This window comes from Microcaecilia unicolor, chromosome 1, assembly GCF_901765095.1.
Source record: "Microcaecilia unicolor chromosome 1, aMicUni1.1, whole genome shotgun sequence".
Taxonomy (NCBI): Eukaryota; Metazoa; Chordata; class Amphibia; order Gymnophiona; family Siphonopidae; genus Microcaecilia; species Microcaecilia unicolor.
Genome location: NC_044031.1, coordinates 697,327,217 through 697,352,149, shown reverse-complemented (window position 1 = coordinate 697,352,149; position 24,933 = coordinate 697,327,217). Strand labels below are relative to the sequence as shown.

Genomic DNA, 24,933 nt, shown 5'->3' with positions numbered 1-24,933 from the left:
TAATCCCAAGGGGAAAAAAAATTGAAAACTGCTGACCTGTTAGATAAGGGACCTTTTATTCTTTAGCAATTCTTATTGCAACTCAAGGAAAACTGATAGCTGCATCATTTTATTAAAGCTCAGCAAGTCCAGTGCACAACCAAACAAAAAAGGAGGAAATGGATGCACAGCACAGTGAGTACGCTTCAAATTGAGTCACAGAAAAATCCATCATGTAACAGCCATTCCTTCAAGACTCATTATAGTCTGAAAAAAGACTGCCAGTCTATGATTATTCAAAAGCCCTGGAATGAAAACTGCAAGTACAATCCTCCTCCTAGGCTTTTGATTGCTTTGGTGTTTCTCATAGCTTCTATGTTCTCTGGTGGGAGGGAAAAAATAGTAGGACAAGAAAAGGCAGTTCCTTGAGGAAACACATTCCTGGCTTTGTCCTCCAGCTGCCACTTTAAAAAAAAAAAAAGAGAGAGAACTGTTTAGTTCAGCATTTGAGAATGCTGTTTATAGAATCTTTCTATTTTTCCGATGCTTGTGCTATGCTTTCTAAGATCTGTATTTATTTTAATAAATTGGTATCTCTTTGGGTTATAACACCTTGATTGGAGAAACAAAAAATGGTCTTCTACTGCAAACATGGCTTTAAATTTATTTTCAACCTTTTTAGTCTGAAACAGTTACTCAGACCGGTTTAGAAAAACAATTTATACATACAGTTCAAATACTACACATAAAATATAATTTACACATTCAACAAGAAAATACACTATTATAAATAAAACTGCCCTCAGCAATAAAAATGTGACCCTCTTACCTAGCCACATCTCCCTCCCTACTCCTTATTCTAGTGTGAATAAAATGACATCATAGTTTCCAGGAAGTGGTGCTCTCCCTTCAAAAGGGACATGAGAATTTTATTAAATGTTGCATTTTATTTATTCTCTAATGGATAATTTGCATTCATCTCCTTTTTGCCTACCATGGCAAGCAAGCAGTGCAGCAATCTTCTTGTCAAGATCTTCTCTGATGTTATACGTGTTATAAGAGTCAGCCACAGGAGACAGACAATTTAGATCTGTACCACTATCTAAGTAGCTCTTAAAAATGTAACCACTTCTCACTTAATATAAGTTCTGTCCTCACTCTTCCTCATTCAGTTTTTCACTGGTGTGAGCCTAGTGGCAAGAGCCCAATTACAGATGCTACTTGCACAGAAAAATTACCAGGTGTTTATTGGTCTGGTTCTTCTCTTACTTTCCTAGGACCATAGTGGCCATGTAATTCCAAAGCTAGAAACACTTGAATTAGCCAGTCACCGGCTTACTTAATTTATTCTCTGATAACTTCTCTAGTCTCTATTAGAACTAAAAGAAAATCCTTCAGAAGGAGGAACCAACTGAAAATAATAAGAAACAGCATTAGGAATGGCAAGTCAAATGCAAAGCTCTGATAAGGAAGGCAAGGAGGGACTTTGAAAAAAAGAGGCCAAAACATAGTAAAAAATTTTTTAGGTATATTAAAAGCAAGACGCCAGCAAAAAAATCAGTTGGACCGCTAGATGAATGAGGGGTAAAAGGGGTAATCAGGGAAGACAAAGCCATAGGGGAGAGATTTGGGAGAGATACCAGTGCCAGAAATGGTATTCAAAGCTGACGAGTTAAAGAAACTGAATGAAATCTCTATAAACCTGGAGGATGTAATGGGGCAATTTGACAAATTGAAGAGTAGCAAATCTCCTGGACTGGATGGTATTCATCCCAAAGTACTGATAGAATTGAAAAAATGAACTTGTGAAACTATTGTTAAGTAATATGCAATTTATCTTTAAAATTGAGCATGGTACCGGAAGATTGTAGCGCCGATTTTTAAAAAAAGGTTCCAGAGGTGATTCAGGAAATTATAGACTAGTAAGCCTGATGTCGGTGCCTGGCAAAATGGTAGAGACTATTATAAAGAAAATTACAGAGCATGTTCAAAAGCATGGATTAATGAGACAAAGCCAACATGGATTTAGTGAAGGAAAATCTTGCCTCACCAATCTATTACATTTCTTTGAAAGGGTGAAACATGTGGATAAAGGTGAGCCGGTCGATATTGTGTATTTGTATTTTCAAAAGGCATTTGGAAAAGTACCTTATGAAAGGCTCCAGAGGAAACTGGAGAGTCATGGGATAGGAGGTAGTGTTCTATTGTGGATTAAAAACTGTTTAAAAGATAGAAAACAGAGAGTAGGGTTAAATGTGGTCAGTATTCTCAATGGAAAAGGGTAGATAGTGGGGTTCCCCAGGGGTCTGTGCTGGGACTGCTGCTTTTTAGCATATTTATAAATGATATAGAGATGGGAGTAACTAGTGAGGTAATTAAATTTGCTGACAAAGTTATTCAAAGCTGTTAAATTGCAAGAGGATTGTGAAAAATTATGAGATCCTGACGAGACTGGGAGACTGGGCATCTAAATGGCAGATGATGTCTAATGTGAGCAAGTACGAATGATGCATGTGGGAAAGAGGACCCCGAACTATAGCTACATAATGCAAGGTTCCACATTAGGAGTCACTGACCAGGAAAGGAATCTAGGTGTCATCATTAATGATACATTGAAATCCTCTGCTCAGTGTGCAAAGGCGGCTAAGAAAGCAAATAGAACGTTAGATATTATTAGAAAAGGAATGGAAAACAAAAATGAGGACGATAATGCCTTTGTATTGCTCCACAGTGTGACCGTACGTTGAATATTGTGTGCAATTCTGGTCACCGCATCTCAAAAAAGATATAATAGAATTAGAAAAGGTACAGAGAAGGGCAACGAAAGTGATAAAGGGGATGGGACAACTTCCCTATGAAAAAGGCTAAAGTGGCTAGGCTCTTCAGCTTGCATAGATATGTGTTATCAGCTACCGGTAAGATATTTTGGGCACACTTGCCTGATTATGTGCCACGTGGCATGCTCCCTCTAAGCCTATTTCTCTTTTTGGGACAGCAGTCATTCCGTTCTCCTACTTTCAGTTTTTGGGGGTAATTCTCAATTCTTCTATCTCTTTTTCACAACACATTTCACACTTGTCCAAGCTCTGCCTTTTCACTTTTTGACAGCTGCAGACTATCCATCACTTTTTTTAATCACAATGATTTCCACGCACTTATTCTTGCATTCTTTACCTCACATCTTGACTACTGCAACATCATCTATTCAGGTTTACCTTGTTCTGCTCTTAAGAAATTTCAGACATTACGGAACATGGCTATCAGATTACTCTAGTACAGACAGAGAGGGTAATACAGTACACAATCAGAGAAACCAAAAGAAAAAAGCAACACTGGGCCTTCAAGACTAGGACAACAGGAGTACTTTATTAGCCAAAGACCCGACACGGGCCGTGTTTCGGCACCAAAAAGGCGCCTGCCTCAGGGGTCAAATTGTAGATATAGCAATCGTACAGAGTTCAAGTTGTAAATGCCTTAGAGACAGCCTTGGTAACTTGCATTAATTTCGCTATAGCGCGAAAAAAGGGGGCTCCGGCGAAGGAGCCTTCTCCTGTTTGATCCTTCGCCGGAGCCCCCTTTTTTCACGCTATAGCGAAATTAATGCAAGTTACCCAGGCTGTCTCTAAGGCATTTACAACTTGAACTCTGTACGATTGCTATATCTACAATTTGACCCCTGAGGCAGGCGCCTTTTTGGCGCCGAAATACGGCCCTTGTCGGGTCTTTGGCTAATAAAGTACTCCTGTTATCCTAGTCTTGAAGGTCCAGAGTTGCTTTTGGTTTATCAGATTACTCTGTCATGCTGATCACTTCAATCATACATCCCCCTTACTTAAACAACATCACTGTCTTCCTGTAGAATTTCAAAAGGAAGACTTACAAAATCACTCTGTTGGCATTCAAGGCTTTTAGATTGGGTACACCAGACTACCTCTCACGTCTTACTATTCCCTTCTCACCAGCATGATTCCCCCATGCTTTAAACAATCATCATCTTGTTCTGCCAGGTCCTAAACTTGCCCAGCTAGAAACAAACAGACATCGTGCTTTTTGTCTCACCCCATATTTGGAACTCTTTGTGGTGAACCGTCCCTTAAATTCTTTAAGGTAAACTTGAAAGCCTGGCTTTTCAGACAAGCTTTTGGAGATCAGGATTAACCAGAAGTTAGTGTACCAACCCTTGTTCTTGCTGTATGCTTTATACTTTCCCGTGCATGAATGTATTATTTATTTATTTATTGCATTTGTATCCCACATTTTCCCACCTATTTGCAGGCTCAATGTGGCTTACATAATACCGTGATGGCAATCGCCAATTCCGGTATGAGAAATACAGAGTGGTATTGCACTAAAGTTCAAGAGTGACAGAGTAACTTAGGTAGTCAAGGAGGAAGAGTTAAGTTTTGTCCAGTTCTGGTATAAGTATATACTTTTCTTTGTGTTAATGTATTTCTCCTGTTTTCTTTTGTGTGATTATACATCTTTTCTGTCAATAACTGGAGTTCCTTTCCCTTTTCTTTATGTTTTAGTTATGTACATTGCTCTGCTCTGCCCCAAAGCCAGGAACAGCATCAAAAAAAATAATAACATGAAAACAGGGCAAAATACCATATACCATCATATTTGCAACTGTTAATGTGCACTATTTGCAGTTTTTGCATGTGCTATTTTTCTCACAAGCAAAGTCATTCATGGACAAAATGCAAAGTCATCAGCTGAAAAATTTATACAAATCTCAGTGGTAATTTACATGCACAAATTGCCTGTTTTCATGCAAATCAAATAAAACTCAGGGAGGTGTTAATACAAAGTCTATGATTATGTGCACACCTTTTAGCAAAATTTTAACAGCAAAGCAATTTGCAAAATACTAAAATGAGCATGCAAATTTTTCGCATGTTACCTGCCTATTTCCTCAAAGCTGCCATAGGGCAATATCTGAAATTTTTAGCACTTTTTAGCATAGTATAGATTGCAACATTTCATTAATGCATGATATACATCAGTTTTCAATTTCAACTCTGAGCTACTCCAACTACTGTGCTCCATCCTATTAAAAGTCATAGATTGTGAATTAAAGTCATTAGAAATTCTCTGCTAACTCTCTGACTAGACCCTTCTGAGACTTGCCCTACATTCTGAATAAGCTTCCTTTCTCTGGGGCTACAGATTCACACTGTACAAAACATGCATTTGGTATGACTTCAATTGGCTGCAGTTATAGGACTATTTTTCATCAGAACAGCTCAAAAACCTTTCCTTGCTCCAAAAAAAATGCTTCCTTTCCATACACATAATTAATTGTTATTAAGAAAAGCAACTCAAATGTAGCCATTTTGTTTCCATCATTCTTGATCCAAGTGGGATTCTGAAAATTCAAAATGGGTAGCTACGTTAGGTGAGAGAAGTGTTCCACATGGGCTACTGTTAAGTTGGGTTATTTTAGCACAGGGACATATTGCATAAAATGGGGCCCTGTGAAAGAATAGCTCAATTTGTGGTAACATAACCCAACTTAACAGTAACCTACATTGATAACTTCCACCTTTAGTCTGGTGTAACAAAATGGACAAAGACAGGTGACATAGATCAGTGTTTCCCAAGTACAGTCCTGGAGTATCCCTTGCCAGTCAGGTTTTCAGGATATCCACAATGAATATGCGTGAACTTGTTTTGCATACACTGTCTCCATTATATTCAAATCTCCAGGACTGGACTTGGGAAACACTGACATAGATTACTCAACTTGAGGCATGAGCTTTTGAGGACCAAAGTCCACTTCTTCAGATGCATCTGATGAAGTAGAATGTGGTCCTGGAAAGGACAGCTCATGCCTCAATAAATTAGTTGGTCTCTAAGGTGCACCTGTCTTTGGGGGTCTTTTACTAAAGCTTAGCTCGAGTTATCTGCAGCAGGGCTCATTTTATTCCATTGAATAAACACAGTTCAGCTGTCCTAAAGCCCTAGAGTAAATTTGTGGAGCTGCTACAATGCTGTATAGAAATCTGTCTCTTGAGTACTGTTGAATGATCATGAGATCCAAATCTAGGGGCCCCTTTAATAAGCTGTGGTAAGCACTAACGTGTACTTACCACAGGTTAAAAACCACTACCACGGGGGGTGCTCAGGCATCCCACGGTAGTTTTGGGATTGGCACATGCTTCCCATGTGCTAAAAAAACAGATTTCATGTTTTAGAATTGGGGGCACATCTGGAGGGGCAAAGGACAGGTGTGTACTGTGCTAATCAGTTAGCACAACTATATCACCACACACTAGCAAGTTAGCATGTGGTTAGCACGTGAACCCTTACTGCCTAGAAATTGCTCACATGGTAATGAGAACATTAGCGTGCAGCTGGTAACGGGGATCATGGAAAATTGGCCATTTTACTGCTGCGTTAAAAGTGGCATTAGCGCACAGGAAAGACCTGCGCTGGAGACAGCGCTGGCCACTTTTTAGCGCAGCTTAGTAAAAGGCCCCCTAGATTGCACACTACAGTAAACCTCTTTTACCTTGACACGGCTGACTGCTTCTTGTGCTTGCATCATTCTTATGTTTTTGGAAGGGTTACGTTCAGATAGAAGTTGTGTGGAGCCCAAATAGTTGGCTGCAAAGATGATCCCATCAATGAGGTCTTCAGGTTCGCAAGGGCCTGGAACTAAAATAATAGATACTCAAGAGACTTGATTTGAAGACCATTTGAAATAGCATTCCAAAAATCTATCATTCAATCCATCTCTTAATTTTTGACATCATATCCAATTGCGTATAGATAAATGCACAACGGTGGAGTAGACAAACATTTGAAAGATTTTGAAAGGAGGAGATGCCTATGTATACAAATGGGCCTGTTTACTAAAACATGCAAAGCAGATAAACTGCTAATTTGCATATGCTGTTAGTGCATAAGCACAGTAACTGCTTCCATGCTGGAATGACAGAGAGGGAAGTTATTAACATGGGCTACCATTAAGAAGGGTTATTTCACCACAAGCTGTGCTATTTTAGCACAGTGTCCCATTTTATGCAAAGGAGGATGTAGAAGAGCAGTAGGTAGGTTTCCAGATTCTGAGGCCCATCTGAACCTTGGCTCTGTGCTGTAGGGGCTAAGGAGAGGAAGAAACAAGGACAGGGGTTGCCAGTCCGGTCCACAGCTGTCCCTTGGTGCATACTGAAAGATGAGAGGTCTGTTCCTAAAAAAGACTGAACTAATCAGGGGCTGCCAGTCTGATCCACAGCAATCCGCTGAGGCACAGTGTGCCCTAAAGGTGGAGGGACTGGTCGTCTTGGAGCCTTGATCTTGATTCTCTGAAGGAAAGAGCAGCAGAGTGAAGCTGCTGACACAACAGTCATTATAAGGGGGAGGACCTGAAAGCTGGAAGCAGTGGAACTGGTGAGTGATATTACCTTAAAGCAACAAGAGACAGAACCCACCCAGGGTCTTATCCTCTAACCTGTTCTTCAAGAGAAGATTAAGAATTGGTAGCATAGAGCCACAAAGGAGTGATACAGGGGACATCAAAGGGAATTAGAGCACAGAACTACTGTTACCACCCACAAGAGAGAGGAATACTGGCAAAAGTATTGCCTACTGGGTCACTACATGGTAAAGGAGGTAGAAATTTATCACCAACACAAACGAGGGAAGGAGTGGCTTAGTGGTTAGGGTGATGGACTTTGGTCCTGGGGAACTGAGGAACTGAGTTTGATTCCCACTTCAGGCACAGGCAGCTCCTTGTGACTCTGGGCAAGTCACTTAACCCTCCATTGCCCCATGTAAGCTGCATTGAGCCTGCCATGAATGGGAAAGCGTGGGGTACAAATGTAACAAAAATATATATATCATAGGAGGGAGTGAGGATTTCTACCAATATCAAGCCTATGAATAAGTATGAAGGATGCTTGAGTGTGAGCTCGAAAATACTGCCCAGAGGACACCAAGAGTTATCAATTCAATCAAATTGATTCTTTTGGAACAATTTCACTTTGTTTTTATGGACTGGTTTATTGTTTCTTATACTTTCTATAGTAAATACTTGTACATTACTGGAGAGCCCATTAAAAGGGAATTTTATTACAAATTAAGAATGGACTCCCTGCCACTTTTTGCTTTTTGAATTAACTGTGCCTAATTACTATTTATGGCTAACACTTTCAGCTCATTATCAGGGTACAAAGACTGTTTTGTGCCATGGGAAAGAAGTTTGGAGAAAGTTGTATACAGTGTTCTTTTTGTGCCAGTACGCACCGGTACGGCGTACCGGCACCTTTTTTCTGAGGTCCGGCTCACCTGCCCGCTCCCTTTCGTTCGTGCACCTGTGCTCCCTGAGTTGAAATCTTTTGTTTACCCGAAGTTGCGGTGAACGAGCTGTGAAAGCAGCAGGCAGGCTCGCCTCCTCGTTGGTTCCCTTCCCTCTCAGCGCGTCCCACCTTCCTCTGATGTAATTTCCTTTCCACGAGGAGGGATGCGCTGAGAGGGAAGGGAAGCGATGAGGAGGTGAGCCAGCCTGCCTGCTGCTTTCATTGCCGGTTCACCGCGACTTCGGGTAAACAGAAGATTTCAACGCAGAGAACGGGTGCACAAACGGAAAGTCGGGGAGCTGAGGGTGGACAGGTGGGGCTGGGGTTTCAACAATCTCGGGGGCAGGTGGAGGCTGGGGCAAAAGAGAATCGCTGGACATGGAGGGGAGGACAGGGGACAGAGGAGAATCGCTGGACATGGAGGGGAGGGGAAGGCAGGGCAGGGGAGAGAGGAAAATTGCTGGACATGGAGGGGAGGGCAGGGCAGAGAGGAGACATGCTGGACATGGATGGGAGGAGAGGGCAGGGAAGAGAGAACTGCTGGACATAGATGGGAGGGGAGGGCAGGGAAGAGAGAATTGCTGGACATAGATGGGAGGGGAGGGCATGGAAGAGAGAATTGCTGAACATGGATGGGAGGGGAGAGAGGAGAATCACTGGACATGGATGGCAGGGGAGGACAGGGGATAGAGGACAATCACTGGACATGGGAGGGGAGGGCAGGGAAGAGAGGAGACATGCTGGACATAGATGGAAGGGAGGGAAGACAGGAAGGAGATGCACATGGATGAGAGGGGAGGGCATGGGAGAGAGGAGAAATGCTGGAAATGGATGCATAGGAGAGCAGGAGATAGAGGAGAATTGCTGGACATGGATGGATGGAGGGCTTGGTGGGGAGAGAGGAGAAATGCTGAACTTGGATGGAGGAGAGGGGAGAGAATTATTGCTTTTTATGGATACAGGGGAGGGAAGAGAGAGGAGAAATGCTGGACATGGATGGAGGGCAGGAGAGAGGAGAAGTGCTGGACATGGATGGAGGGGAGGAAAGAAAAAAGAAGAAGATGCACATGGATGGAGATGAGGGAAAGGGATAAGAGGAGAAAAACTGCACATGGATGGAGAAAATAGGCAAAAGCTAGATCCATATTTTACCTCCTCCAGTCAATTCCATGGAGGAGGACCCAGCGTTTACTTATGGATGTAGGGCAAGAAATGAAGAAGAAAGGAGGAAAGTAAAGAAATAAATGGAAATGAAACCCTGGAAACGGAGTTAAGAGAACAGATAGCAGCAGAATCAGAGACTGGGACCAATATGGATAGAAAAACAAAGTCAACAGACAACAAAGGTAGAAAAAAATCATTTTATTTTCATTTTAGTGTTTGGAATATGTCCAATTTGAGAATTTACATTGGCTGTCTTATTTTGCACTGGGTATACTGGAGATGTAACAGCTTACAGAAATTATTTATAGTGAAAAAAAATCATGTTATTTTTTTCTCCTATAGTAGTATAATATTTTCAATAATGTTTGTTTATATGCGCCATGGCTGGTATAAGGGGTGTGGCTAATGTGGGTGTGGGTATCATAGGGGTGGAGCTATATGTGGTGACCCTGCCCATAATGAGTACCGGCACCTTTTTTTCTACAAAAAAAAACACTGGTTGTATATTTAGTCGTATAGTTTTGGCTACAGACCCTACAAATGATGCTATATACCAGCTTATGGGGTATTCCTCAACCCTGCCAATTTGAGAAGTCTACCACATTTACACAGTTTATAATACATACAATTACACCGAAGAACCTGTTAAGCAAAGCTTTCACAATCCTGTCTATAAATAAATGGCACAAGCATATATGGATATTCTATTTTCTGAATCTAATGTTTTGCAGTATATAATATTCAGAACACTGAGTAACATGTAAAAAAAACATAGGAGCCCTTTTACAAAAACTAGGTAGGCTCTATGCGCATGCAGAATGTGCCAAAATGAGACTACCGCCAGGCTAACGCACCCCTGGCAGTAATTTCAGATTTGGCGCCAGCCCATAACGCCTGGACAAATTATTTTTTTATTTCCTAATGCACGCGGTGTTTCCGGCGTTAATCAGCAGTTGGCATACGCCGACTGGTCACCGCACATGTAGCAAGTGAGCCCTTACCATTAGATCAATGGGTGGCGGTAAGGGATCAGGCCAAAAATGGACACGCACTGGTTTCAATTTTACCGCACGTCCATTTTCAGGCCCCTTTAAAAAAAGGCCCTTTTTACCATGGCTTAGTAAAAGGACCCCATAGTACTCTGTTGTGAGAAAGTTGGCACTATATAATAGTGACTCCATTTACCATCATTATGATATTTCTGCAGAAAAGTTTAAGCGAGTTGACTAAAGTTAATGCACCATGAATTTTTATGATTTATAGTTCTCTTCTCATCATGATGTCACATCCATCAAAGTCTTTGCATATTATATCTGTTCACTATCAGATATGCTGTTTGAGCACTCACTCTGCAGGGATAGATACGGCACCTGGGGGCAAGTGTTCTCTCAAAATCATTTTACCAGCATGCTATCTAAATTATATATATCACAAGATGAATGTAGTTTTATTCAGAAACTTTATGTTTTTACCTAATCATTTCATTCTTTTCTTTGACCTTATTTATTTAGTTTTTGGTTGAAGAAATGATTATAACATTTGAGACTTTCTATCTAGCCCTGCTTCATGCACAGTAGTGGCTTTTAAAATTGCTCTTCCTATGTTCTTGCTGAGCACCGGATTTTGAAGTAGTTAATGATGGCCAAAGCAGCATTATTTGTGATGTACACAATGGGTTTCATTGTTCATATTTTCATTGTTCCTGGGATTCTTATGCTGCTTACAAGCAATAAAGGCTCTGAGAAGTTCCATGTATCAGTTAAGCCCTTGGCATACTTTCAAATAATATGTTACTGTAGCCATCATTTTCTAGGCAAGGTATTAAAGCTATTATAGACAATCAGAATGATAATTTACAGCCGTACATTTTGTCCAGAATCATAATTTATGATTATTATACTATACTAGTGATTTATTCTAGATTCTTGTGGTTATCCCTTAGTAGAACATAGATGTATAATTCCTTGTATGAGTGAAGATGGAAGGATTCCCTGCTGAATATACTATAGCAGATAGTGTGTTATTTTATTGCAAAGGGATGGAAAAATACAAGAATATTTTTAATAAAACAATTCTATACATTATCAGAGCTTCTGACTGTGTAATATTCGTCAAAAGATCTAACTATCCTCTGTTCTATAACACCTGAACAATAATAATTTTTAAAAAATCTGAACTAAATTACATGCAGAACATTTTCCCACAAATTCTACATATGGCGATGAAAGACTGGCACTAAAATTTGTGACCCATGTATAATTTAATTGCTTAATTGGATTAATTATTGGCTAATTGGTATAATTATTAGTGTTAGAGCAATAAAACAGGAGAAAAACACTCCACAATATTGTCACAAGCAGCAACAAGTATTAACAAATACTTAATTGACACCAGTTGGTGGTAATGCATGGATCTCTGATCCGTGCACTTCTCCACCAACAGTGCCTAACTGGTCTTGCGCAGATTTTTAAAAGGGGTGTGGCAGTGGGAGGAGCATGGTCCGGTCAGGGGCATACTGAAAAGATGCGTGCAATCTTATGGAATTCCAGGGTTGCACACTCAACAGGTGTGTCATAATTTACAAGCCAAACAGAGAGGGTAACCAGCATACATAGAAAGTACACAAACAAAAAAAAAGCAACACTGGAGCTTCAAGACTGAGACAACAGGAGTATTTTATTGATAAATAACCCGACACGAGCCGTGTTTCGGCGTTAAATAACGCCTGCCTCAGGGGTCAAGGTTTGGATGTAAATAATATAAACTGTGTATGTATCCAATACCTCCGAACGGGGATGGAGAAAATCTTTAAAGCCAAGCGTGCCTTACAGAAATAACAGCCGCAATATAGGAAAAAACTCCTGCATATAGCCTTGTATTTGTGTCATAATTTACAACAGATTTCAGCTGGCATAAGTCCTTGCGCAGAAAGTTGAGCCTGGGAATCAGTGCTACATGTTATTCCAGTGGTTCCCAAACCTGGTCCTAGAGGCACCCTGGCCAGTCAGGTTTTCAGGATATCCAGAATGAACATTCATGAGAGAGATTTGCATGCACTGCCTCCAATGCATGTACATCTATCTCATGGATATTCACTGTGGATATCCTGAAAACCTGACTGGCTGGGGTGCCTCCAGAATCAGGTTAGGGAAGCACTGTGCTATTCTATACAGAGTGCTCATCTCGGAGTGCCCTTTATAGAATAGTGCTGAGTGTCGATTTTTCCCAGCACCTAATTTTCGGTGCCCTTTACTGAATCTGCAAAGTAACCAGAGAGGGAAAACAGTATACATCAATAGTAAAACAAAGAAAAAAGCACAACTGGGCCTTCAAGACTGAGACAACAGAACTCCTTTATTCCAATATGACCCGACACGGGCTGTGTTTCGGTACAAACCATGCCTGCCTCAGGGGTCCAAATTACACTGGGAGTTTAGTTTACTTAAAGAAAGTCATAAATTTCTAAAAAAAAAAAAAAAAAACGCTGTCGGTCAAAAATACCATTTTTGACCGACAGCATTTTGTTTTTAGAAATTTATGACTTTCATTACACTGGGAGTTTTTTTTACTGACTTAAGATTGTGCTCCCTGTTTATATATCTGTTTACTGAATCTGGACCCCTGAGGCAGGCGTGGTTTGCGCCGAAACACGGCCCGTGTCGGGTCATATTGGAATAAAGGACTTCTTTACTGAATCTGGCCCTTTATGCGGATTTACATTTGTCTACTCTATTCTGCTATCTTTTAAGTAACTGGTGCTCAGACTAGTCTTTGCTTCCTCCTCTACTGCCAGTCAGGTTTTCAGGATGTCCCTAATAAGCATCAGATAAATTTGCTTAAATTGGAAGGGGCCAAGGACTGATTTGAGCACCATAGTTCTGAGTGCACAGGGCCCCTCTTTGCCACCAGTACTGGATTTTTAAAAGAATCTTTAATCATTATTGTATCTCATGTGAATACACAAAAACATCTCATGAACCAAAATACAAAGGGATCCTTTTATTAAGGTGCAGTAAATGCTAGTGTATGCTTACCATACCTTAACATGGCTTACTGTGGGAAGCACTCAGGTATCCTGAAGTAACTGTGCATTAAAAAATATTTATATTTTCTCCATGGAGGGGGCATCAGGGGTGGAGAGTGGGCATTTCTGTGCTGATCAGAGAGCACAGCTACATTACCACGCGTTAACTGATTTGTACAGGATTAGTGCATGAGCCCTACAAAATAGGTATTGGTTAGTGCTTATGTGCTAATTATTTTAATGGACTTGTGCTAATGGTAACATTAGCACATGGCTAGTTATTGAAAAATGGAAAATAGGCCATTTTACTGCTGCAGTAAAAATGGCCTTAGTGCGCTGGAAAAACCCATGTAATTGCACGCTAAGGCCAATTTCTACTGCAGCTTAGTAAAATGACTCCAAAGACTTGTATCCTAAATTTCAATATAATTTGATTTGCTGAACAACTGAATAACGTTCATATAAAGTGTTTCAGCTTGTATTAATAAAAAATCAGACATATGGAGGGTTCATTTTATAATAGGGCAACTAGGTGGGGAGGCTAATTAGGCACCCCTTTTGGGTCTACTTTATAAAGACACATAAGCATTTATTTTTTTATTATTATTATTTTTTATTTATTACATTTGTATCCCACATTTTCCCACCTTTTTGCAGGCTCAATGTGGCTTACATATTACCATTAACGGCATTAGCTGATTCTGGTCTGAACAAATACATGGTATAAATGAATACAAAGTGATATTGTGGTAGAATGAGGTACATGTATGGTAGCACAAAAGAAAGTGGAAAAGAAACCAACTTCAAGAGATCAGTCCACAACAAGGGTAAGATGCTCCAATAAACAATTTTATTTGGACCCTACACGGCCCGTGTTTCGGCTTTTAAAAAAGCCTTCATCAGGGGTCTAAAAAATAATAACATATACGTAATCATTAAATAAGTACATACAAATTAAAGGCTCCTCGTGTAGGGTCCAAATAAAATTGTTTATTGGAGCATCTTACTCTTGGTGTGGACTGATCTCTTGAAGTTGGTTTCTTTTCCACTTTTTTTTGTGCTGTTGAACTTTTGTGGATATTGTGAACCCATCTTATTTTTGCGGGTACATGTATGGTAGGCACAATTGGGGGGAGCTTAGAGAGGGAAAGGGGGAAGAAGAATCAGGTAATGTCTGTTACGGTCTTTGGTTACATTGTGTCGCAAGTGTCCAGGTATTTTTATGTTGGGTCGGTGAGGTATGCTCTTCTGAACAGGTCTGTCTTTAGTGCTTTCCGAAAATTTAGGTGGTCGAGCGTAGTTTTTACTGCATCAATCATAGGCAAAATGAATCTGTGTAAATTCGTACTTGCTTGGGAGTAAGTGTGAATGTATGTACTTGAAATACGCATGTAAATGTGTATATTTTTTGGAATTGCACATGAATTGTGACTCTTCTCATACTCCACCCAAACTATGTCCCTGAATACACCTACACCCAAATCACGTAAAAGTACATACATTACTACTACTACTACTATTTAACATTTCTAAAGCGCTACCAGGGTTGTGCAGCACTGTACAATTAACAAAGAAAGACAGTCCCTGCTCAAAGGAGCTTACAATCTAAAGGACAAAAAGTGCAGTCAATCAAGATTGAGGCAGTCTAGATTTCCTGGATAGAGGTACAATGGTTAGGTGCCGAAAGCGCCATTGAAGAGGTGGGCTTTGAGCAAGGATTTGAAGATGGGTAGGGAGGGGGCTTGGCATATGGGCTCAGGTAGTTTATTCCAAGCATAGGGTGAGCCGAGGCAGAAAGGGCGGAGTCTGGAGTTGGCGGTGGTGGAGAAGGGTACTGAGAGGAGGGATTTGTCCTGTGAGCGGAGGTTACAGGTAGGAGCGTAAGGGGAGATGAGGGTAGAGAGGTAGTGAAGGGATGCAGATTGAGTGTATTTGTAGGTTAGTAGGAGAAGCTTGAACTGTTTGCGGTACCTGATCGGAAGCCAGTGAAGTGACTTGAGGAGAGGGGTGATATGAGCATATCGGTCTAGGCAGAAGATAAGACGCGCAGCAGAGTTCTGAACGGATTGAAGGGGGGATAGATGGTTAAGTGGGAGGCCAGTGAGGAGTAGGTTGCAGTAGTCAAGGCGAGAGGTAATGAGAGAGTGGATGAGAGTTCGGGTGGTGTGCTCAGAGAGGAAAGGGCGAATTTTGCTGATGTTACAGAGAAAGAAGCGACAGGTCTTGGCTGTCTGCTAGATATGGGCAGAGAGGGAGGGAGGAGAGGGAGGAGTCGAAGATGACTCCGAAGCTGCGGGCAGATGAGATGGAGAGGATGAGGGTGTTATCGACTGAAATAGAGAGTGGAGGGAGAGGAGAAGTGGGTTTGGGTGGAAAGACAATGAGCTCAGTCTTGGCCATGTTCAGTTTCAGGTGGCGGTTGGACATCCAGGCAGCAATGTCGGATAAGCAGGATTACATTCTTGTTATCATACATACTTCTACATGGAATTTTATAAGTGGCCTTTTACATGTGTATACTGGCATATATGTGTAAAAGAGCCTTTAATAAAATTACTCCCTTAGAAAACACTTTTAGAGCCAGCTGCATAAATAGATGTGGCCTGTGTACATCTCATTGCCCTTATGTGCAAAGATGACCCCTAGCATAGTACCGAAAGAATACCATTAGGGGTCTCTGATGCCAAATTGGATTACAGTGCTGTTGAGAGCAAGAGTGACTGGACATTGCTCCTACCCAGACCACTGTCATTCGTAAAGTCATTCATGGAAATGCTCCGGCCTACATGTCAGACCTTATTGATTTACCACCTAGGAACGCTAAAAGATCAGCACGCACATTCCTGGGACTTCATTTCCCTAGCTGTAAAGGTCTAAAATACAAACTAGTACATGCGTCCTGCTTTTCTTACATTGGCACTCAGCTATGGAATGCATTACCACTTGATCTGAAAACTATTCACGACTTAATTAACTTTCGAAAACACTAAAAACTTTTCTCTTTAACAAGGCTTACCATAACAATCAATAATGGGAACTCCAATGCATCACTACTTACTTGATAGTTTGACTGTTTTCTGATTTACTGAATTGATTATATCCATTATGTTACACTTGTTTCTTTGTATGTAACCAGTTGTTTATCTACTCTTGATTGGCGCCTGCCATGATGTAATATTGTAAGCCACATTGAGTCTGCAAATAGGTGGGAAAATGTGGGATACAAATGCAACAAATAATAATAATAATAATAATATATGTTGAAGGATGATTTTCACACTAAGGATATGCATGAAAAAAAATTTCAACTCGCTTTTGGACTTTTTGGATAATTTTCAGTTCATTTCTGGTCTTTGAAAGCTTACGTTTATGCCTCAATAAAATGTATTATTCTATAAGATTCTGCCTGCTTTTGTCAATTTAGACTACTGTCGTTCTTTATATATATCACTTTCAAAACAGCAGCAGGCTAGTCTGCAGCAAATTCTCAAATTCACTTGCTAGAACTTCAATGGCTCTGAAGTTGCATGATTTCATTACCTTTGTCCTGGATATTCCCCATTGGCTCCTGTTTCCTTTCAAAATTCAGTTTAGGATCCTTACTCAAAAACAGAAAATGACAGCAGAGAAGGACCATATTGTCAATCTAGTCTACTCATCCAAACCAGCAGACTAGTCTCTACACCCCCTTCTCCCTCAGAAATTCTTGGTGCTTGTCTCATGCTTTCTTGAATTCTGATACCGACTTCATTTCTACCACCTCCACTGGGACACTGTTCCATGCACACATGACCTTTTCTGTAAAGATATTTTCTTAGACTACTCCTGAGTCTGCATGTTTAGCCTTCATGCTATGACCCCCTGTTGCAGAGCCCCATTTCCAACGAAAAGGCCTGATTCCTATGTATTTATAACTTGGAGGTATTTAAATGCCTCCCCTTTCTCATCTCTCCTTCAGTTTATACATAAGAACTCTTGGGGTCCTTTTACCAAGCTGCGGTTAAAAAGGGCCCTGTGGCAGTGGCAGGGACCATTCTTGCCACAAGCCAGGGCCATTTTCACTGCAGCGGATAAAAAGCCCCTAAAAAAGACCTGGCCATGCAGTAAGATTATTCTTACTACGTGGCCATGTGGAGGGAAGCACTTACCACCACCCATTCAGGTTGCAGTAATGGCTCCTACAGTAACTTACTACTACTACTACTATTTAGCATTTCTATAGCGCTACAAGGCGTACGCAGTGCTGCACAAACATAAAAGAAAGACAGTCCCTGCTCAAAGAGCTTACAATCTAATAGACAAAAATAAAGTAAGCAAATCAAATCAATTAATGTGTTGGCAGAAACTGGGCAGCAAGTGGCATTGCCCTATTACCACCAGGTTAATACCACGCTAGAAATTACAGAATTATTTTTCATAGCATGGAAATGGCACATGCTTGAGGCAGAACTACTGCGGTTAGCCTCGTTGGGTCGGCGGTGATTCCAGGTTGCTGCATGGCAACCCTTTAGTAAAAGGGCCCCTAAGTCTGTCCGCATATGCTTCCTGATGAAGACCATCAACGTGTTAGTAGCTGCCCTCTGGACCAACTCTATCCGGATTATATCCTTTTGAAAGTGCATTCTCCAGAACTGCACATAGTACTCCAATTGACTTCTCACCAGTGACTTAGAGAGAGGCATTATCACCTCATTTTTCCTGTCACTACTCTTTAGTATTCTCCTGCTTTCTACTATTAGTGCCTTTTTGTGTAATAATCAGACTGCCTGGGTGTGTCCCCAGGAGACTGAAAATACTTTTGCATATTTTTGTTAACCAACTGCGAATAACTAATAAAATTGGCTATTAAGGCAAATACACTTGTATCCAAAGGTCAGTCATCAGTATTTGCAATTCAGTCATATCAGTTACTTGGAACCAGTTATTATGTCACCTGATGGAACAGCTGTATACTAAATCAAATGTGTCACATTCCCAATGAATTTATACAGTTTTGCACTCATGCATATACTCTGATGTCTACCACAATATTTCTGTTCATCTGCTTTTCATCACATTCCTCTAAAAATTGATTAACAACCACTTACCATCAATAAAACTTGGAAAAGAAGTAGCCTTCTTTGTCTGTAAAGGGTTAAATGAAAAAGATAAACAGTATTATTACAGTTGAAAACAAACCTAAGGGCCCTGTTTACTAAGGTGTGCTAGCATTTTTACCGTGTGCTAAATACTAGAGACACCCATATATTCCTATGGATGTCTCTAGCGTTAGCGCTTGCTAACTTTTAACGTGCACTAAAAACGCTAGCGGGCCTATAGCACAGCTTAGTAAACAGGGCCCTAAAAGTCTTATGTACTAAGCTTGCCCTCTCCCCTCCCCCCATGCACAAAATGAGAGAAACTCCTTTGTAAATTCACATTTCATTGCATACTCAGTAGTCTTTTTGGAAAATGGGATATGGGTAATGTTTCTGGCCTTCTCTAGTGCTGTCTCTGGTGCCCCAGAATCCAGTATCTGAATTATTTTGGCAGACAGAGAACCCAGTGCAATGATGCTGACCCTCTCTAATACTGATGTTCTGCCATTCCTGTACATTTTACCATTGTTACTGTCATGACTAATGGTATTCATTTCTGTGCCAGCAGAATGTTTGGCTAGCTCAGCTTATTTTCCCTATCCCACATGCTTACCAATTTCATTACTAATACCTAAACATTCCTGAAGCAAACTGGCATCATGATTTAGGATAACTGCTTCATCTCTACTATATGATAATCTCTTCATTTCCCTTCTTTATTGCTGATATTTATTAATGTAACACCCCTTTACAGGGTGTTCCTGGATCCGGGGCCTGACCTAGTGGAGCCTCCAGAGGGCAGTCTCCATTGGTCCCCTACTCACTTGGTGTTGGGGAAGAAAAGCGTTAGCGAGTGGGATTACCCTCTTCTTCCCCTAGGAAAAATCCAAAAGACTGCTGTGGACAGGGCTGGCTAAAAAATTAAACAGGCTTTATTGAGCTATTTATATAGACCTCTATATACACTGTCTTATGCACCTAAGAAATTAGGATTTCTTAGCACATTAATTGAGTTACTATACACAAGCATCAACATATTTCAACAGTCTTGGTACTGAACCCAGTACTTGTGCACTGAAACCAATAGCATTGGTCTATAACTCAGATCTTTAGAACCAGTAAAGAAACTGAATGAATTCTTAGCTTCTGTCTTTACTGAAGAAGATGTAAGACATCTGCCTGTACCAGAAATGGTTTTCAAAGATGATGATGCGGAGGAACTGAATGAAATTTCGGTGAACCTGGAAGATGTACTGAGCCAAATGAACAAATTAAAGAGTAGTAAATCACCTAGACCAGATGGCATACATCCAAGGGTACTCAAAGAACTCAAGCATGAAATTGCTGATCAGCTGTTAGTAATATGTAACCTCAAATCAACACAATCTGATCCTTTGGCTATTTCTCAATGTGGTGATGCTCAAGAAATGGAGGAAAAGCCTCAAAAGGTATTGGGGTCACTCCGTTGTTAACTGTTTCCAAGCTACGTCAACCTTAGGGAGCCCCCTCACTCATCACTGGCATAAAAACTTCCAAATGTTCTTATACATTAGTTTTACTTTACTAGAATTAACCAGATTTTTAATGTTAAATTTGAACTTATCTCTGCAGCAGCTCAGTCTCGTATAACTGTCCACGGCCAACTTTGGCCAAGGTTTTGCTTCCTGCTTCAGGGTCCGTGCCGTACTCGACTGCCTTTTTGCTGCTCAGTCATGTTCTCTTAGTAATCTATAACCTATTATTAAAATCATCCATAGTACCTGAAAATTGGAGGCTTCTAGGGGTGATCCAGGAAATTACAGACTGGCAAGCCTGCCTTCAGTGCCGGGCAAAATAGTGGAAACTATTATAAAGAATAAAATGACAGGACACGTAGACAAGCATGGTTTAATGGGACAGAGTCAACATGGGTTCAACGAGGGAAGTCTTGCCTCCCCAATTTGCTTCATTTCTTTGAAGTCATGAATAAATATGTGGATAAGCTGAGCCAGTTGAGGTAGTGTATCTTGATTTTCAGAAAGCTTTTCATAAAAGTTCCTTATGAGAGACTCTTGAGAAAATTAAAGAGTCATGGGATAGGAGGCAAGGTTCTGGTGTGGATTAGGAATGGGGTTTTTTTGTTCAGAAAACAGAGGGTATGGTTAAATGGTCATTTCTCTCAATGGAGGAGGGTGAACTGTGAAGTGCCACAGGGATCTGTACTGGGTCCAGTGCTATTTAACATATTTATAAATGATATGGAATTTGGATGATGTGATTAAATTTGTAGATGATACAAAACTATTCAAGATTGTTAAAAACACGTGCGGACTGTGAAATATTGCAGGAAATTGGAAGGCTGGGCATCCAAATGGCTGATGAAATTTAATGTGGACAAATGCAAGGTGATGCACATTGGAAAGAATAATTTGAATTATAGTTACCTGATGCTAGGGTCCACTTTGGGGGTCAGCACTGAAGAAAAAGATCTAGGTGTCATTGTAGATAATACACTGAAATCTTCTGCTTTGTGTGTGGCGGTAGACAAAAAAGCAAACAGGATGCTAGGAATTATGAGGAAAGGGATGGTGAATAAGACCAAAAATACTATAATGCCTTTATATCGTTCCATGGTGCGACCGCACCTTGAGTATTGCGTTCAGTTCTGGTCACCATATCTCAAAAAAGATATAGTGGAATTAGAAAAGTTTCAAAGAAGAGCAACCAAAATGAGAAAGGGGAAACAACTCCTCTCGTATGAGGAAAAGCTACAGAGATTAGATGAGGGGAGATATGATTGAGGTCTACAAAATCCTGAGTGGTGTAGAACGAGTAGAAGTAAATCGATTTTTTACCCATTCCAAAAGTATAAAGACTAGGAGACACTCAAGGAAGTTACATGGAAATACTTTTAAAACAAATAGGAGGAAATATTTTTTCACTCAATGAATAGTTAAGCTCTGGAACTCTTTGCCAGAGGATGTGGGTGGTTAGTGTATTTGGGTTTAAAAAAGGTTTGGACAAATTCCTGGAGGAAAAGTCCATAGTCTGCTATTGAGACAGACATGGAGATGCAACTGCTTGGTAGCATTTAATGTTGCTGCTAATTGGGTTTCTGCCAGGTACTTGTGACCTGGTTTGGCCACTGTTTGGAGAACAGGACACTGGGCTAGATGGACCACTGGTCTGATTCAGTATGGCTACTCTTATGTTCTTATAGTCTTTCACACCTTTCAAACCCTTTCAGTCTTGCTTGCCAAGGTAGTAGCTGTAAAGTCCTCCCAGCTTCTTAGCTAAATCAGTGTGTGGGCGTGACAGTGTTGCCTAGGTTCCTCCTCTCCTTTCCTAACAAGTCCACCCTCTCCCAGTCCTCAGATCTCACACCTCTGGTAGAGACTTCTTGGACTGGTGACTGCTGGATTTCCAGGCTGGCTATACCTGCCTCAGCTGCAGCTTTCTGGAAGCTTCCCCTGTGCTCTGAGGACTCTCTCAAGAGCTATTGTTCTCTGCTGGGCTCCTAGTGTTGGCCAGATCCAGGGAGCATTCTTCCTTTGCTGGTTACCTAGTGCCAATGCCAACCACACCCCAGAGGCCTTGTCCCTCACTTGTCCTTTCTTCAAGAGGAGCCTCTGGGGTTTCTCCATGTTGGGGTTCAGGCTTACCCAGTCCTTAACAGGGCTCTGTAACCACCAGTACCAGAGTTCCCCACAAACAAGCTACCTCTGCTCTTCTAGACCCTAGACACCAAAAGGGCCTCTGCAGGCCCTTTCATTCTGCCTTGAGCTGTTCCCAAGGCCTCTATGCTTCAAGCAATGCTCCCAAGGGCTGCTACTTCTTCTTCTGCCCTGAGTTGCTCCCAAGGCCTATGTACCTCAAGCAATGCTCCTAAGGGTTGCTGCTTTTCTTGTCTTAAGGACAGTCTCTGAGGATACTCCACCTGCTGGGGTTCAGAATTACCAGCTCTGCAACCATCAGTAACAGGGTTTCCCCTCTAGAGAGCTGTTTCCTATCTTAGCCAGAAGCTAAGACCATTTACCAAAAAGTGAACATAGAACCAAGCCTCACAGTGAATTTTCAACCATGCTAAAAATCTTCCCCTCCTCTAAACTCATAGGGAGCAGGTTTTTTAATTCCCGTATTCTGATCCAGCTCTCTCCATTCAGTCTGTGTGAGCGCATCATCGATCTCACAAGCTTTATTCCCTTCAGTGAATTAATCCATTCATAATGTGTAAAAGAGAATTATGCCTGTCGGTCTCCATTTACATGCAGGCAGAGCTGTGAGACCTATGCCCCTCCTGCAAATGTAACAATGTTCAAACAGCCACGTTCCTATGCAGCTCTACTAAGGGAAGCAAACTGACAGTTATGAACTCAGAAAGAACAAACATGTTTGTGTTTTAAAACACTTTACCAGGATTTCCTCTCCCTCCTTATTCTTAATAAACCCACCTTGGGGGGGGGGGGGGGTCATTAATTTTATCTTTATTGAAATTTTACATAATACCCCAAGATCGGCAGTACATGGAAGCTGGAACAAAGAAAAAACGAAAGTACACCACTAACACCAATAAACATAAGAAAAAGGAAAATTACAAAATATAAGTCATTTCATGTAGTAGGCAATTATTAACATTGCAAATTCTGCCTAATATTTTAAAATAATAAAGTAATGCAATGTAGTTATCATCAGCCATTACAGCTATCATGGGGTACCCTTACTTCTGGTTTGTCCTTGAGATAGTCTAAATCCTGATTACTTACTGCAAATGTATTAATTTGCTTCTTGAAGTTATTGAAATTTGTGTTATATTTTGTACATTATGTTTTATTCACTTATTGTTTGTAAGTCACATTGAACTTGAGTCTATTTTGTGCTAATGTGGGGTATAAATGTCAGGAATAAATAAATACAGACCCATACACTAGCTGTTAGCGCAAACCATGCCTCGACCCACCTAGATCATACCCTTTTCCTGCTTCTACCTGTATTCTATAATTAATACATGCATAAGCGCAAGCTATCATGCCATTACTGTGCTTGTACAGTAACAGTGCATGCTAATTCACACATTAGGTGCCAGATTCTATATAAGGCATGGCAAGTAGTGCATGTTAAATTGTGCACACAGCCAATTTACGTATATTACTCAACTGAGTAACGAGCCAATCAGTAACAATTGGAATAACAACTAATTATCATCACTAATTGGCAATAATTGGAATTTACGCATGCTTCTTTTTAGTCTAGAAAGAGGTGTGCATAAATTCCAAAGCAAACAGCTGAAAATGGGGTGCAGTCATGGGAGGAATGTGGGCATGTTGGGGGCATTACTAAAATCTATGCACGTTGTTATAGAATTTGGGGGAACGCACCTACATTTAGGCACGGGTATTTACATCAGGTTTTCTGTAAGGTAAATGGTAGCGCCTAAATGTAGGCACATTTCCCGGTCCTATGTGCTACTTTATACACTGTGCCTAACTTTAGGTGCATTATATAGAATAGCGCTAGGCTTGTTAATCGGATGCATCTAGATTTAAGGCGTCATTTACAGAATCTGGCCCTAGTTGCCTAACACTTTAGTAAAAGGGCATCTTAATACTGAACATGCATGAACAATTACTTTAATAAAGTGGTTCCCAAACCTGGTCCTGGAGGCACCCCAACCAGCCAGGTTTTTAAGATATTCATAATGAATATTCATGAGAGAGATTTGCATATACTGCCTCCACTGTATGCACATTTCTCTCATGAATATTCATTGTGGATATCCTGAAAACCTGACTGGCTGAGATGCCTCCAGGATCAGGTTTGGGAACCCCTTCTTTAAATATCACGGCTACACAATAGCAAGGGGGAATAAACTTTTTCTGCCTTCCTTACCTCACTTGCATTATTATTGTCAACTGGTCCATTGAGGTCAGAACGCTGCTGTTTCCTGGGTTGTTCAATGCCATTGCAAACCTATAAAATATTTAAAAAGACCAATTCCTTTTTAGATTTTATTTTGTTGAGGTTTTGAGTATTTTTGACATAAAAGATAGCAATAGTTATAGCCGACCAATTTGTATCAGCCTTTCCACAAAGCTCTACCACTGCACCAGTCAGGACCTGAAATATTGCTGAAATATTGCTGATACTGCAAGCATGTGACTGTTTAGAGATCCAGTTAAGCAATACAGCTAAGATACTTTACACATGGGACATGGCTGAGAGTATCAAATTCAATTCATATATTCATTTACAATGAAACCCTCCCCCCCCCCCCAAATAAACTGATAATAAAAAACATTAATAGGAAAGCTACTGTAAGTGAAGAAATGCATCCAGCCCGCTTACACAACTATTTATCAGCAGCCACTAAATAAATTCGTGCTCTGAAATGCCAGCATCAGATTATATA

The 24,933-nt window shown here is 40.7% G+C and overlaps 1 protein-coding gene across 1 annotated transcript in view; it reads right to left on the bottom strand.

The window, feature by feature from the left end:
* Positions 1 to 24,933, bottom strand: part of APBA2 (amyloid beta precursor protein binding family A member 2) — a 414,223-nt gene that overhangs the window by 86,130 nt on the left and 303,160 nt on the right. The window contains exons 3-5 of the mRNA XM_030188547.1: positions 24,414 to 24,494; positions 18,558 to 18,594; positions 6,494 to 6,639 (exon numbers count right to left, since the gene is read on the bottom strand). Of these exons, the coding sequence (XP_030044407.1) occupies positions 6,494 to 6,639; positions 18,558 to 18,594; positions 24,414 to 24,494 (264 nt within the window). The remainder of the gene's footprint in view (positions 1 to 6,493; positions 6,640 to 18,557; positions 18,595 to 24,413; positions 24,495 to 24,933) is intronic.